This window comes from Eptesicus fuscus, chromosome 21, assembly GCF_027574615.1.
Source record: "Eptesicus fuscus isolate TK198812 chromosome 21, DD_ASM_mEF_20220401, whole genome shotgun sequence".
NCBI classification, from domain to species: Eukaryota; Metazoa; Chordata; class Mammalia; order Chiroptera; family Vespertilionidae; genus Eptesicus; species Eptesicus fuscus.
Window position 1 is genome coordinate 39,395,502 of NC_072493.1, and position 14,136 is coordinate 39,409,637.

At 41.2% G+C, this 14,136-nt stretch overlaps 1 protein-coding gene across 4 annotated transcripts; it reads left to right on the plus strand.

The window, feature by feature from the left end:
- The first annotated feature begins 5,355 nt into the window (after positions 1–5,355).
- LOC129147042 (zinc finger protein 226-like) lies at positions 5,356–14,136 on the plus strand. 4 transcript variants are annotated; one of them, XM_054710501.1, is made up of 5 exons: positions 5,356–5,370; positions 7,973–8,099; positions 10,653–10,745; positions 11,916–13,058; positions 13,143–14,136. In XM_054710501.1, the coding sequence occupies exons 1-5, from the start codon at positions 5,356–5,358 to the stop codon at positions 14,105–14,107; spliced, it is 2,343 nt and encodes a 780-aa protein (XP_054566476.1). In that variant the 3' UTR covers positions 14,108–14,136. The 4 variants fall into 4 exon arrangements, with proteins under 4 accessions (XP_054566476.1, XP_054566477.1, XP_054566478.1 ...); XM_054710502.1 differs by having other exon boundaries at positions 11,916–12,099; positions 12,421–14,136; XM_054710503.1 differs by having other exon boundaries at positions 11,916–12,093; positions 12,415–14,136.

The window sequence follows — 14,136 nt, forward strand, 5'->3', positions numbered from 1 at the left end:
TACTACCCTATTGCAAATGGCTTCTGTCTTCCCCATAGCCTCTCAAGTTGGGTCCCTATTATTTGGGGCCCTGTCTGGTTTTCTAAGGATTGTGTACAGTGTGATTGACTATCTTTTGTGGTTTTTCTGACAGTACATACTGAAAAAGTTTTTTTTTTTTTAAGTTTTACAAGAAGTTAAAAAACATGTTACACAATTAGTTTTTATCAGTGTTAAGGCAGGGGCTCACTTTTGACACTTTGAATGTGTCACAATAGTTACCAATGTCAGATTTTTTTTTTAACTTTGAACTTATTATTGATTTCTAATTCTGTGCATCTCCAGCCTGATTTTGAAATTTTCGCCTTCTAATTATTGTAGCATGTCTTTTATCAAAGCTTCTCAGGTAGGAGCTATGCCATATTCTTCTCCAACTCCCATGATACAAATACCACAAAAACCCAAAACCTTGTGGGAATTTGATTATTTTATCAGATGTATTATCAAGGCAAGACACATTTATATGCTTTTTCCTATTGGTAACAGTAAAGCATGATTTTGGGAAAGGAGTATATATCAGAATATAGGTTGTACATCTTTTTGATCTGGAAATCATATAATGGAAGTTATGATTATGAGATTAAAATACAAGTGAGTACCATATTGATGATGTCACTGAACTATTTAAAATGCAAATATGCATACAGCTGTAGGAGTCTGAATTTTAATATATTCTGATATTAGCCTGAAGCCATTAAATATTATGGCAGGTATCTGTAAGGACAGGAGAAATGCATAATATGGGCTCTGAGAAATCATAGATTGTAGCCTTTATAGCATAATCAAACATTGATCTTTGTGTGTTTGTATGTGTGTATTTCCATGTGTGCATGTGTGTATGTGAGAGTGTTCCTGAATGAGACTGGCATTTGAGTCAGCTGACTCAGTAAAGTAGATTGCTCTCCCCAGTGTGGGTGGGCATCATCCAGTCTGTTGAGGACCTGAATGGAACAAAAAGAGGGAAGAGAATTTGCCCCTTTTCATTTTCTACCTCCCTGCTTCCGTGGGGCTGGATTTTAAACCATTGGCTCTCCTGGTTTCCAGGCCTTGGGGCTTGGTCTAAATAACACCACCAGCTCTCCTGGATCTCAGCTTTCAGACTTGCGTGAGCCAGTTCCTATGACATCTGCATGTGTGTGCGTGTGTGTGTGTATGTGCGCGCGCGAGTGTGTGAATCAGAGATATCTGCTCACCAGGCTTCCCTTTTGGAACTGCTGCTGGCCACAGGTCTTAGGGACAACCACATAGACATCATCTTGCAGTTTCTTGGAGCATTTGGTCAACCACACGCATTTGGGTAGAAGTCACAAGACAAACCCTAGATAAATGGATGAGGCAGCCCATCTGGATAGCACTGTTAGTGGGTCAGGGGAACATTTCAAAATCTTTGAGGCAGGAACTACAAATTGTGGGGACCCTTGAGGCATAGGGCTCAGAACAGGGGCCCCATTTGCCCAGACCCAAGGTAGTACCCATGTCCCATTGCTAATACAACCCCATCATCTTGGTTTGGATTTCCTGCAAAAATACTTGGGGGAAGGTTGGGTACTGAATTATCTTTTCACGGTTGAGCATCACTGTAATGAAGTAAAAGTTTGGCATCCTTTTAGTGTGAACAAATATTACCCAAGACCCTACAAGTGTCAGGCAGGTGATTCTTACTCATTCAGTCACCAGATACCTCTGAAGAGGCTCTTTCTTAGGGAGCATCGTTTGTGATGCAGTAAGAGATGGAAACAAACAGCAGGATCACTCTCTGGAGCCTTTGCTCCCTTGATGATGCCTGCTTGTCCCATGGCTAGAGCAGGGAACACCTGACCCTCACTAATAGGTTCTTTGAATACTTCAGTCAGATGTGCTGTCATTTCTGTCCCTCAAAATGACGGATGGGGGTGGTGTTGGTAGTAGTGGTTCTAAATGTAAGATGACCACCTGACACAGGAGTGAGAGCAGTTAGAATGAATTGGCTCCCTGAACTGCCAGTTTCTGATAACTTGAAAATTTTATCATTATGAAGTGCCCCTACACATGTCAAGTAATTCTTTTTATTTTTCTCAAAGTTCACTAGGTCGAGTATTAATATCACAAATGTTATAATTATATAAATAATTTGAGGCCTAGGATGATGGCACATTTCTCTAGAAAGGATTTTCATTTGCTTCTGCCAGGGCTGGAAGATGCTAACAAAATTATGCAATGTCAGGGATTGAGGTGACTTAACATTTAGTTTCAGTCGTGATAAAGAATGCACAATTTCCTTTTGCTCTTATTCGTACGGTTGACGCTCTTGGGGTTTACCAGGAAGCCTCTGTGGTAGGCAATGGGTTTGTGTTGTTTAGTCCCTCGAACCCGCCCAAAGTGCTACTCAGCATCTCAATTAACAGAACTTTTATTCTTCTAAATCCGTCAAGCTAGAATCGCAAGACATTGCCGGAGACCTTCTCAGGCATTCCGGAAAGAGGAGACTGGCCGCTCAGAGTAGTTAGACACGTCGGCATCAGGTGAGCAGCTTTGTCTGTTTTCTGCTCTGAAATTGTTGTCCACGAGGACGGTACTGTTGCCATTTTCCGCTTAGCATTCTGGGACATGTAGTTCAGAGCTCCATGCAAGGCCAGGCTGCAAACTCCCCCCGCTCTCCCCTCCCCCCCACCCCCCCGCGGAATTCTGGGAAGTGTAGGTTCAAAAGCTCCGTGTAGCCATAAGGCACTTCCAGTCCAGGTGGAGCGTGCTGTGGAATTCTGGGAAATGTAGTTCGGGGGCTTGGGTTAGTCACAAGCACTTCCGCCCCTGGACGACTTAGCAGCTGTCTTTTCCTAGGTTGTGGTTATTGAGGTCGGTCATACGCGGACCCATTCAAACGTCCCCTGCCCGGGACCGACAGCCACCGGCCTTTCATTTGTGGAGAAAGAGGAGGAGCGGCCAGAAAACGGAGGTCTGAGGCTGAGATGGTGATTTGCGTTCCCCAGGGCGGAGCTTCTTTGCGTATGGCAAGTCCCAGGGATGGGGCGGGCTCGGTCGCGCTTCCCAGGGTTTGAGGGTCTCCCCGGCGCTCTGCACCCCCAACCCGGCTCCCTCACCTACCACTCCATGCGATATCACATTGGATGGGTTACCTCACACCTCTGTGCCTTCGCTTGCTGTTCTGTAAAAGGGAAATGCAAGTAAAACAGTCCTAATAGAATGTTTGAAACACAAAAAGGAAAATAGTACAAATAAAAGGTTTAATTAAAACTGCCTGGCACATGGGTTATCAATACTACTATAACTCTCTGAAAAGCGTCCATCTCGCAGTTAGATTCTAGGAGCGCAGGAATCTGAATTGTCCTGGATTTCTGGCCTTTAATTTTTATTATTTTTAAAAATATATATTTTATTGATTTTTACAGAGAGGAAGAGAGAGGGATAGAGAGTTAGAAACATCGATGAGAGAGAAACATCAATCAGCTGCCTTCTGCACACTCCCCACTGGTTATGTGCCCGCAACCAAGGTACATGCCCTTGACCGGAATGGAACCTGGGACCCTTGAGTCCGCAGGCCGACGCTCTATCCACTGAGACAAACAGGTTAGGGCCAGAAGCAATTTTTTAAAATATGTTTTTTATTGCCTTCAGAAAGAGGAAGAGGAAGAGAGAGGGAGAGAGGGATTCAATGATGAGAAGGAATCTTTGATCAGCTGCCTCCTGCACGCTCCCTACTTGGGATCAAGCCCACAACCCAGGCATGTGCCCTGACCAGGAATCGAACCATGACCTCCTGGTTCATGGGTCCATGCTCAACCATGGAGCCACACTGGCCTGGCTAGAAGCAAAAGCAATTTGAGTACTGAATATTGTAAGAATTTTTACCTAGTGGTGGGAGAAACAAAATGAAATTGGGGTTGTCAGTTGTTCCCGAAGTAGTCACTCCTGTTAGCTGGGAGCGGCCGTTCTTTGGGAATTTTTGTCCGTGTGGAAAGTCTTGTTTCTGTGTTAGGGAGTATCTTGTCTTTTTCTCGTTCACCACCATCACTGAGTGGTTCTGTCTGATTTTTGTTCATCAGTTGAAAACATCAAGTTCTAGCTGTTGTGGCTTCAGCTTGTCAGAGTTCTTTGTTTCTCCTTCACAGCTCTATCATACTTGTAAGTTTGTTGTTGTTTTTTTCTGAACCATTTGAGAGCAAGCTACAGACAGTGATCAAAATGGAATTACTTACATTGATAACGTACTGTTATCTAATCCACAGTCCCTATTTACATTTTTTCAGTTTTCCAAGAAAGTGTGTGAGACCCATTTTTCTTTTCTAGTTCAAGGTCCAGTCCAGTTACGTACATTGTATTTAGTTTTTGTTACCTTCGTCTCCTTTAATCTAGAATGATTTCTCTTTTTAACTATCTTTCATCTACATCTATTAGTTTGTATTCTACCGTGACAGTGTTCTAAGATCTTTCCCTTCTCACCCACTTTTCATTTATTCTCACATCTGTAACAATACATATACAACTTAGACTCCTGTCTGTTTAGTTTAAATTAGGTATGGACTATCAAACTATTTTTTGTATTGTTGCAGAGTCATGGATTTTAATTAATTTTCTTTATCTCTGTGCATATTCGTCACAAGGGCTTCAAAATAAACTTCCTGCTTTAAAATAAACATTACACATTTTTATCCCTTTTATAAAAAGTTGTCTGTGTCCATTTAAATATTATTGTTGAGGTAGCGTGTTATAGAAGAAAACAAAACCAGAGATTTCTCAGAAGTTATGAGTCCGTAACATGACAAAGCAGCAATCCCTAAATGCCATGCATCTTACATCGCTCTGTTGGCAGAAATCGCATTTACAAGGATAATATCAAATTATAAAATATCGTCTGTATTACTGTGGTTGCAAAGAAGTGTTCTTAGAACTGTCTACCTATGACAATCCCATGAGATTGATACCGTTATTCTCGCCTGCTTGTAAGTGACAGAATTGAGGCAAAGAGATGTTAATAATTTCAACAAAATGACTGTTAGCCTAGCCAGGATTTCAACCCGTGCATATTAGCTCCAGCGCCTGCTCTTACCATACCCAGCACAAGAATTACTACTGAAGAAGCTGCAGGCACACTGGTGATGGGGCCACTGTGTGTGGTTGGGCAGGTACCCGGCGTCCGTGCCAAGTTCTGTTCATTAAGCTGCATGCGCAGCTGCCCCCCTGAGGAATGGGCACTTTTGCAAATTCACAATGAGCAGCCGCATGGGTTAGTGACACACTTGACCAGTTTTCATTGACTTTTTTCTCCTTTCCAGTCTGTCTTCTTACAAGTCTTTGTTTCCCCAGAGAGAAAAAGAAAGAATGAGCGTGTTCAAGGTGAGTAGGGCTTGCCTTTTTGCTTTTAAAACTGCGGTTTCAGCGCTCAGAGCCGAGGCACAAGTTTTTCTCTTTCCGGGAATGTCCGGGCAATTGAGGAGCTGTTGAGTGTGACAGCGGCTTGTTTTGTCCCTTTGAAGTTTAATTGCTTTTGGCTTTACTTTTTGTTTCATCATTTTTTATTTCACAAATAAGAGAAACATTAGTAGAAATGAAAAACATCTACCTTACTACTTCCCTTTTGTATTTCCATAATCTCTGCATCTTATGTATTCATACTGCGTTTTTGTATTCAGAACAAAGATACACATTTAATTTTTTTTTTAATTTAATGCTATATAACTTTTTTAAAATAAATGTTTTTATTGATTAGAAAAAGGGAGAGAGAAACATCAGTGAGAGAGAAACATCAGTGAGAGAGAAACATCAATGAGAGAGAAACATCAATCGCCTGCCTCCTGCACGCCCCTTACTGGGGATCAAGCCCTCAACCCTGGCATGTTCCCTGACCTGGAATCGAATCGGTGACCACTTGGTGCATGAGACGATGCTCAGGCAACTGAGCCACACCAACCAGGGCTATAACATTCATTTTTGTTATATCATGTTCTCATCAAATTTATGTGCCTATTTTTTAAAACTATTCTCTCTTCATAGACATTAGTTTAGGAATTTTACTGTTTTAAGAACACTACAGTACAGTTTTTCTGCATTGAACCTTTTTCTCAAAAAACCAATTCTAAAAAAAATATTGCCTTTTTTTATCCTTTACATGCTAGGTATTCAAAATAGAAAAGTATGTTTTATATATGTGCTGCCTTGGATTTTTTTTTTTTTTTGTAGAATATTCAAATATGGCTTAATGCATCAGGATCCAGCTGCTGCTTCACACAGATAAAATGCTGTTAGAAATTTTCTCACTACGCGAGCTAGATTCTGTCCCCCGTACCTGAGTCATACCCTGTGTGTATTTTATTTACTGTTTACTTTTTTCTTCGTGTATTTTTTTAAAATCAAAGTGATACATGACCTTAGTTTAAAAAGTCCAGTGGTTTGCCCAGCCGCTGTGGCTCAGTGGTTGAACAATGACCCATGAACCAGGAGGTCATGATTCAATTTCCAGTTAACACACATGTGCGGTTACAGCCTCAATCCCCAGTAGGGATCATGCAGGAGGCAGCCAATCGATGATTCTTTTTCATCATTGATATTTCTATCTCTCCCTTTCCCTTTCTCTCTGAAATCAGTAAAAACATATTTTTAAAAAATCCAGTGGTTTTAGAGGACTTGCCGCTGTATTGACACTTCAGAACAATTTTATGAAGATATTTTTGGTTTCATCTTTATTTTTAATGAAAAGAAAATAGGTTATGAAAAATAAGGAACCTGCTCAAGTTCACACAGAAAAGCTAGTCTCAGAGTATTGTACTCAAGTGAAATACAGAGACAGGAGGAAAGAGTTTTTTGATATATTTCCATATAATGTTCCTCACCTGGTTCCCATCTCAGTGGGATTAAAACAGCAAACATTTCTAGGGCAATTGGATATCTTATATAATAAAGAGCTAATATGCAAATAGTCATCATGCCCTCACTCCAGGGCCAGGGGACCTGAGGCCGCACCCCGCACTTGGCAGGGCTTGACAGGGGTGAGGTTGGCTGGGTCTGGGTCTCGTGCAATTTCGAGGCGCACGACTTGACTCTGGGTCCCGCGGCATACCCTAGACTCTGACAGGAGGGAGATTTTCATATACATTTTACTACTTTTCTTTCATCTCTGACACTTCTATTATAGAGAAAGGGCAAATAGCAATATTAAAATATTTCCTCCAATTAATTCCCTTTTAATGTGCACGAATTTCGTGCACTGGGCCGTGTGTGTGTGTGTGTGTGTGTGTGTGTGTGTGTGTGTGTGTGTGTATGATGAGAAAGAACCATTGATTGGCTGCCTTCTGCACACCTCACACTGGGGATCGAGCCCACAACCCAGGCATGTGCCCTGACTAGGAGGCAAACCATGACCACCTGGTTCATAGGTTGATGCTCAACCACCGAGCCACGCCAGCTGGGCACAATTGAAAACATTAACTAAAATGCAGAATCTTTTAAGTTAGGATACAGTACTTAGAATTCTGGGGAGTTTATTCATAACAGTGCTCAATGGAAGAGCACTGGTTAAACATACAAAGCTTTTTTTTTCACAGCAGCATCTTTGTTGAGGCTGCAGAAAATCAGTGTGTGGCATTGGCAGGATAGAAAGAGAAGGGCCGGGAGATTTCCAAGTTGTTCAGAGCAACTTCCTACCCATCCTCCTCACCTTGTCAGTGCGCCCCCCCATTTTTAAAAATATATTTTATTGATTTCAGAGAGGAAGGGAGAGGGAGAGAGAGGTAGAAACATCAATAATGAGAGAGAATCATTGATTGGCTGCCTCCTGTGCATCCCTACTGGGGGTTGAGCCCATAACCAAGGCATGTGCCCTTGATGGAATCCTTCAGTCTGCAGGCCGATGCTCTGTCCACGGAGCCAAACCGGCTAGGGCTGTGTGCCCCTTTTCCAGTGGACACTGGGTGTAAGATTGAGGTGTACATGTTTGTTGTAGGAGCCGGTGACCTTCCAGGACGTGGCTGTGGTCTTCACCGAGGAGGAGCTGGGGCTGCTGGACGCTGCCCAGAGGAAGCTGTACCGAGATGTGATGCTGGAGAACTTCCGGAACCTGGTCTCAGTGGGTGAGGACAGCCTCCCTCTGGAGTATCTTTGTGACCTTGGGGTTAAGGCTTTGGGGCTCTTGGAATGGCTCCCTCATTTTGGTTTACTGGACTTTTGCCAATTCCTGTGGGACCCAAGAGGATGTTTCTGGTCTTTCTAAATAGGATGTTTCAGGTTTTTTTTTCATTTGTGTTTTATAGAAGAAATATAAATGGTCAGTCTGCTGCTATACCTCTTCTATATTCTTTTTAAAATTTCACTCCTGGCCCATTAATGAATTTTTTAAATAAATCTTTATTGTTCAGATTATTACAGATGTTCCTCTTTTTTCCCCCCATAGCTCCCCTCCACCCAATTCCCCCACCCCCCCCACCCCATGCCCTTAACCCCCACCACTGTCCTCATCCATAGGTGTAAGATTTTTGTCCAATCTCTTCCCGCACTCCTCACACCCCCTTCCCCCCGAGAATTGTCAGTCCACTCCCTTTCTATGCCCTGATTCTATTATATTCACCAGTTTATTCTGTTCATCAGATTTTTTATTCACTTGATTTTTAGATTCACTTGTTGATAGATATGTATTTGTTGTCACTTGTTGTTCATAATTTTTATCTTTACCTTTTCCTTCTTCTTCTTCTTCTTAAAGAATACCCTTCTTAAGAAGAATTCTTTAAGAATTCTTCTTAAAGAATACCCATATAATCCTGGTTTGGTGGTGATGAATCCTTTAGCTTTTTCTTGTCTGTGAAGCTCTTTATCTGACCTTCAATTCTGAATGATAGCTTTGCTGGGTAGAGTAATCTTGGTTGTAGGTTCTTGCTGTTCATCACTTTGAATATTTCTTGCCACTCCCTTTTGGCCTGCATAGTTTCTGTTGAGAAATTAGCTGATAGTCGTATGGGTACTCCCTTGTAGGTAACTAACTGTTTTTCTCTTGCTGCTTTTAATATTCTCTCTTTGACTTTTGCTCTTGGCATTTTAATTATGATGTGTCTTGGTGTGGTCCTCTTTGGACTCCTTTTGTTTGGGGTTCTGTGCACTTCCTGGACTTGTAAGTCTATTTCTTTCACCAGGTGGGGAAAGTTTTCTGTCATTATTTCTTCAAATAGGTTTTCAGTATTTTGCTCTCTCTCTCTTCTTCTGGCACCCCCATAATTCTGATGTTGGTACGCTTGAAGTTATCCCAGAGGCTCCTCACACTATCTTCATATTTTTGGATTCTTTTTTCTTTTTGTTTTTCTGGTTGGGTGTTTTTTGCTTCCTCATATTTCAAATCTTTAGTTTGATTCTTGGGGTCCTTTGGTCTACTGTTGAATTTCTGTATATTATTCTTTATTTCAGACAGTGTGTCTCCCTTCGGATTGAAAAAAACTGTGCACACAGTTGCCAGCCCAATTCGCGCACCTCTGTACCTCTGCTTTTCCGTGCCTGTGCACGTCCTACCCGGTCTCAATGCTCTTTTCTCTTTCCTTCTAGTTGTAGAACTTCTACTCAGCCAGCTTTCCCATGGTTCTGGGTGATAGACATTTTGTCTTTTAGTTGTAGTGTTGGTGTGGTTGTGAGAGGCAGCACGTACAGGTGTATACCTTATGCTGCCATCTTGGTTTCCCCATTAATGAATTATAAAGCCAATTTATTTAGTCCTCTCTGTGGTTTTTAATGAAATAAAAAAGGGTAGTCCTGGCCAATGAGGTTTAGTTGGTTGGAGTGTCTTCCCGTGCACTGAAAGGTTGAAGGTTACCAGTCAGGGTACATACCTAGGTTTCAGCTTCAGTCCCCTGTTGGGGCATGTATGGGAGCAGCTCATCAATGTTGTTCTCTGACATCTCTCTCTTCTCTTTCACCTTTCCTCTCTCTCTAAAAAAATAAAAAATCAATGACTATGTCCTTGGGTGAGGATATATATATATCAGAGATCCTTAAGAAGGATTATATATATATATATCATACATATCAGAGGATATATATATATATATAGATATATATATATATATATACATATATATATATATGTATATATATATATATATATATATATATCAGAGATCCTTAAGAAGAATAGAACAGCCCCACCACTGTGGCTCAGTGGTTGAGTATCAACCTATGAACCAGGAAGTCATGGTTTGATTCCCAGTCTGGGCACATACCTGGGTTGTGGGCTTGATCCCCAGTGGGGGGCCTGCAGGAGCAATCAATCAATGATTCTCTCTCATCACTGATGTTTCTATCTCTCCCTCTCTGTCCCTTCCTCTCTGAAATCACTAAAAATATATATTTTTAAAAAGAAGAATAGAACATTGCAGCTAAAATTGTCCAGTTGCATGAGTGGTCTGAGAGCCATTGGGAGGAGATTTAATGAAAATAGACAACAGAACTGTGCCATTTGACTTCTGTTTTAGTAATACATATCTATGTATATGTGTCTGGATCATAAAGTAAATGCTGTTTCTTCAGTAGGTCATGCTAAAATATTTTTTGAAAAACACCACTCTTAGTATCTTGAATATGCAGTTGGAACTCAAATTTTAGCTCCATTATATTCAATTGAAACTTGTTACTTTGCATGTTCTCAGGACATCAGCCCTTCAGACAAGATATATTAGATCTAGAAAGAGAAGAGAGGCTTTGGATGATGAAGACATCACCCCAGTTGGAGAGAAATTCAGGTAAGAACCAAGCAAGTATGAGTTCTCATAGTTAACTGTATTATCTGTTTCATTCCTCACCACCTCTGTGCCCACACTCAGTTGAAATTGTCACATCTTTTTCCTGGATTATTGGAACAGCTTTCATATTGCTCTTAGGAAATAGCTTGTGATTTAGCCTCTGCCTTGTAAGAGTTGCCCAGCTGCATCTCATTCGCTTCTTGCAAAGTCCTCATCCATACTAAGAAATGGATCTTACATCATTACCTCTACAAACACTTTATTTGTTTAGATTTACATGTATGACTTTAGAAAGCATTTCATGTAATGAAACCTTTACTGCTTCTGATGATTCTCTGATAATTTCTAATCTTTGTCTTCTAAATATTTATCACAAGCTACTGAGTTTATTTCACAGCTCACTAATAAAGTACATCCTCACTTTGGAAATCATTCTTGTTAAAGGCCAATGTATCTCCATATAAAATTTTTCATGCTATTTTCAAAGATATAGCATTTTTCCTACCCTCTAAATTTTTATTATCTATGTGGGAAAATAACACGTTAGACACTACAAAAATCTCAGAAGAACCCAGATCATCCAGCTTTTCTTTCATTCCAAGTGATTCTTAGCACCTTTGATTTTATCCTCAGTGTTAAACCTCTTGGTGTGCCACTGCCTCTACTGCAGCCTTTCAACTTCTCAGCAAGCTATACTTTCCAATCCTTTTTCCTTGTAAAAGCACTTTCGCTTCTATGACTTGGTTCAAACTTAAGCTGGGATTTACAGTTATAAAGAATCCCAGAAATCAAACTGTGATTCATCTGTATATGCATATTTTGAGCACCTACTAACTGCCAGGCACTATTACAGCTGCAAGCACTCCAAAATGCTTTTCTTTACTGATACTATGTTATGGTAGGAAAAACATGTAATTTATGAAAAATGATTTAAATAGTATGTCAAATGGCCATCATTTTGTTTTAACTGGGTTTCGTTCATGCGAAGAAGGTGGCTCACCCCCTTTCTGTCAGTATATAAACCAGAGAATGTCATATGTAGTAAAAAAAAAAATAAGCTGAACCATCCCAAGGATCATTAGCTTTATACTGTGTGTCCTAAGTGTGAAATCTTGAATCTTTAAACAAAGTTTTCACTTTTCCATATCTCTGAATTATTTGTCTATATAGGCAAGAGCAATCAAAGTGAGTTGAGGACTGTTCCAGACAGAGGACTACATGAAGAGCTTTCCTGCTGGCAGATCTGGCAGCAGGCTATAAATGACTTAACCAGGTGTCAGGACTCCATGACAAATAGTTCTCCATTCCACAAACAAGGTGATTCCCCCTGTCAGGTTGGGGCAGGACTGACTACTCCAATTTCTGAAGAGGAAAACTACTTACTCAATCAGAAAATGAATGGTCCCAGTGACACTGGAAATCCAGAGTTTCAAACTTGGAGAGCCCAGGGTTTTTGGAGGAAAACTTCCCTGACCGAGTCACAGAATTATCAGAATAGATATCAACAATATTCCATGAAAGGTAAATCCTGTCAGCATAAATGGGATGTCAACACCAGCAGTTGGGTATCACATCGCCTTGATGATTGTGCAATACACAGAAGTGAAAAATCTTGTAGGCACAATAATTATGAAAGAGACAGCATGAAAATATCAACATTGGATCTAAATAATGTGATTCATGTGGGACAAAAACCTTACCAGTGTAATGAGTGTAAAAAAATCTTCAGGGATCTCTCCACCTTTGATCTTCATCAGCAAGTACACTCAAAGGAGAAGTCGCATGTATGTAGTGAGTGTGGAAAAGGCTTCTGTTATAGATCAGGTCTTCATATTCATCAGAGAGTTCACCTGGGAGAAAAAAGGTATAAGTGTGATAATGATTGTGGTATGGAATTCAGTCAAAGCTCACATCTGCAAAATCATGAGAAAGTCCACATGGTAGAGAAACCATTCAAATGTGAGGAATGTGGGAAAGGCTTCAGTCGTAGATCTGCACTTACTATTCATTGTAAATTACACATGGGAAAGAAACCATTTAATTGTGAGGACTGTGGGAGGGCCTTCAGTCAGGCCTCTCATCTTCAGGACCATCAGAGAGTCCACACCGGGGAGAAGCCATTCAAATGTGATGTGTGTGGTAAGAGCTTCAGTAGGAACTCACATCTTCAGTCCCACCAGAGAGTTCATACAGGAGAGAAACCATATAAATGTGAAGAGTGTGGGAAGGGCTTCATCTGCAGCTCAAATCTATACATTCATCAGAGGGTTCACACAGGAGAAAAACCCTACAAATGTGAGGAATGTGGTAAAGGCTTTAGTCGGCCCTCAAGTCTGCAGGCCCATCGGGGAGTCCACACTGGAGAGAAATCATACATATGTCATGTGTGTGGTAAAGGCTTTACTCTGAGTTCAAATCTTCAAGCCCATCAGAGAGTCCACACTGGAGAGAAACCATACAAGTGCAATGAGTGTGGGAAGAGCTTCCGGAGGAACTCCCACTATCAAGTTCATCTGGTGGTCCACACAGGAGAGAAACCCTATAAATGTGACATATGTGGGAAGGGCTTCAGTCAGAGTTCATATCTTCAAATCCATCAGAAGGCTCACAGGATAGAGAAACCTTATAAGTGTGAAGCGTGCGGGCAGGGCTTCAATCAGAGCTCACGACTTCAGGTTCACCAGCTGGTCCATACTGGGGAGAAACCATACAAATGTGAAGAATGCGGGAAAGGATTCAGTCGTAGAGCAGATCTTAAAATCCATTGTAGAATCCACACAGGAGAGAAGCCATATAATTGTGAGGAGTGTGGGAAGGTCTTCAGGCAGGCCTCAAATCTTTTGGCCCATCAGAGAGTCCACAGTGGGGAAAAGCCATTCAGATGTGATGAGTGTGGGAAGAGCTTTGGTCGGAGTTCACACCTTCAAGCCCATCAAAAAGTCCACACTGGAGAAAAGCCGTACAAATGTGAGGAGTGTGGGAAGGGTTTTAAGTGGAGCTTGAATCTTGACATGCATCAGAGGGTCCACACGGGAGAGAAACCATATAAGTGTGGGGAGTGTGGTAAGTACTTCAGTCAGGCCTCGAGTCTTCAGCTTCATCAGAGTGTCCACACTGGAGAGAAACCATACAAGTGTGATGCGTGTGGTAAAGTCTTTAGTCGGCCTTCACAGCTGCAGTCTCACCAGAGAATTCACACTGGGGAGAAACCTTATAAGTGTGAGATATGTGGTAAGAGCTTCAGTTGGAGATCAAATCTTACAATTCATCACAGAATTCATGCTGGTAATAAGTCCTCTAAAAGTGATAGTGCTGGTAAGAACATGAGAGGGTCAACACAGGTAAAATGTTTTATAAAGTGATTTTTTAAAAAAACTCAAGTGTCGTGAAT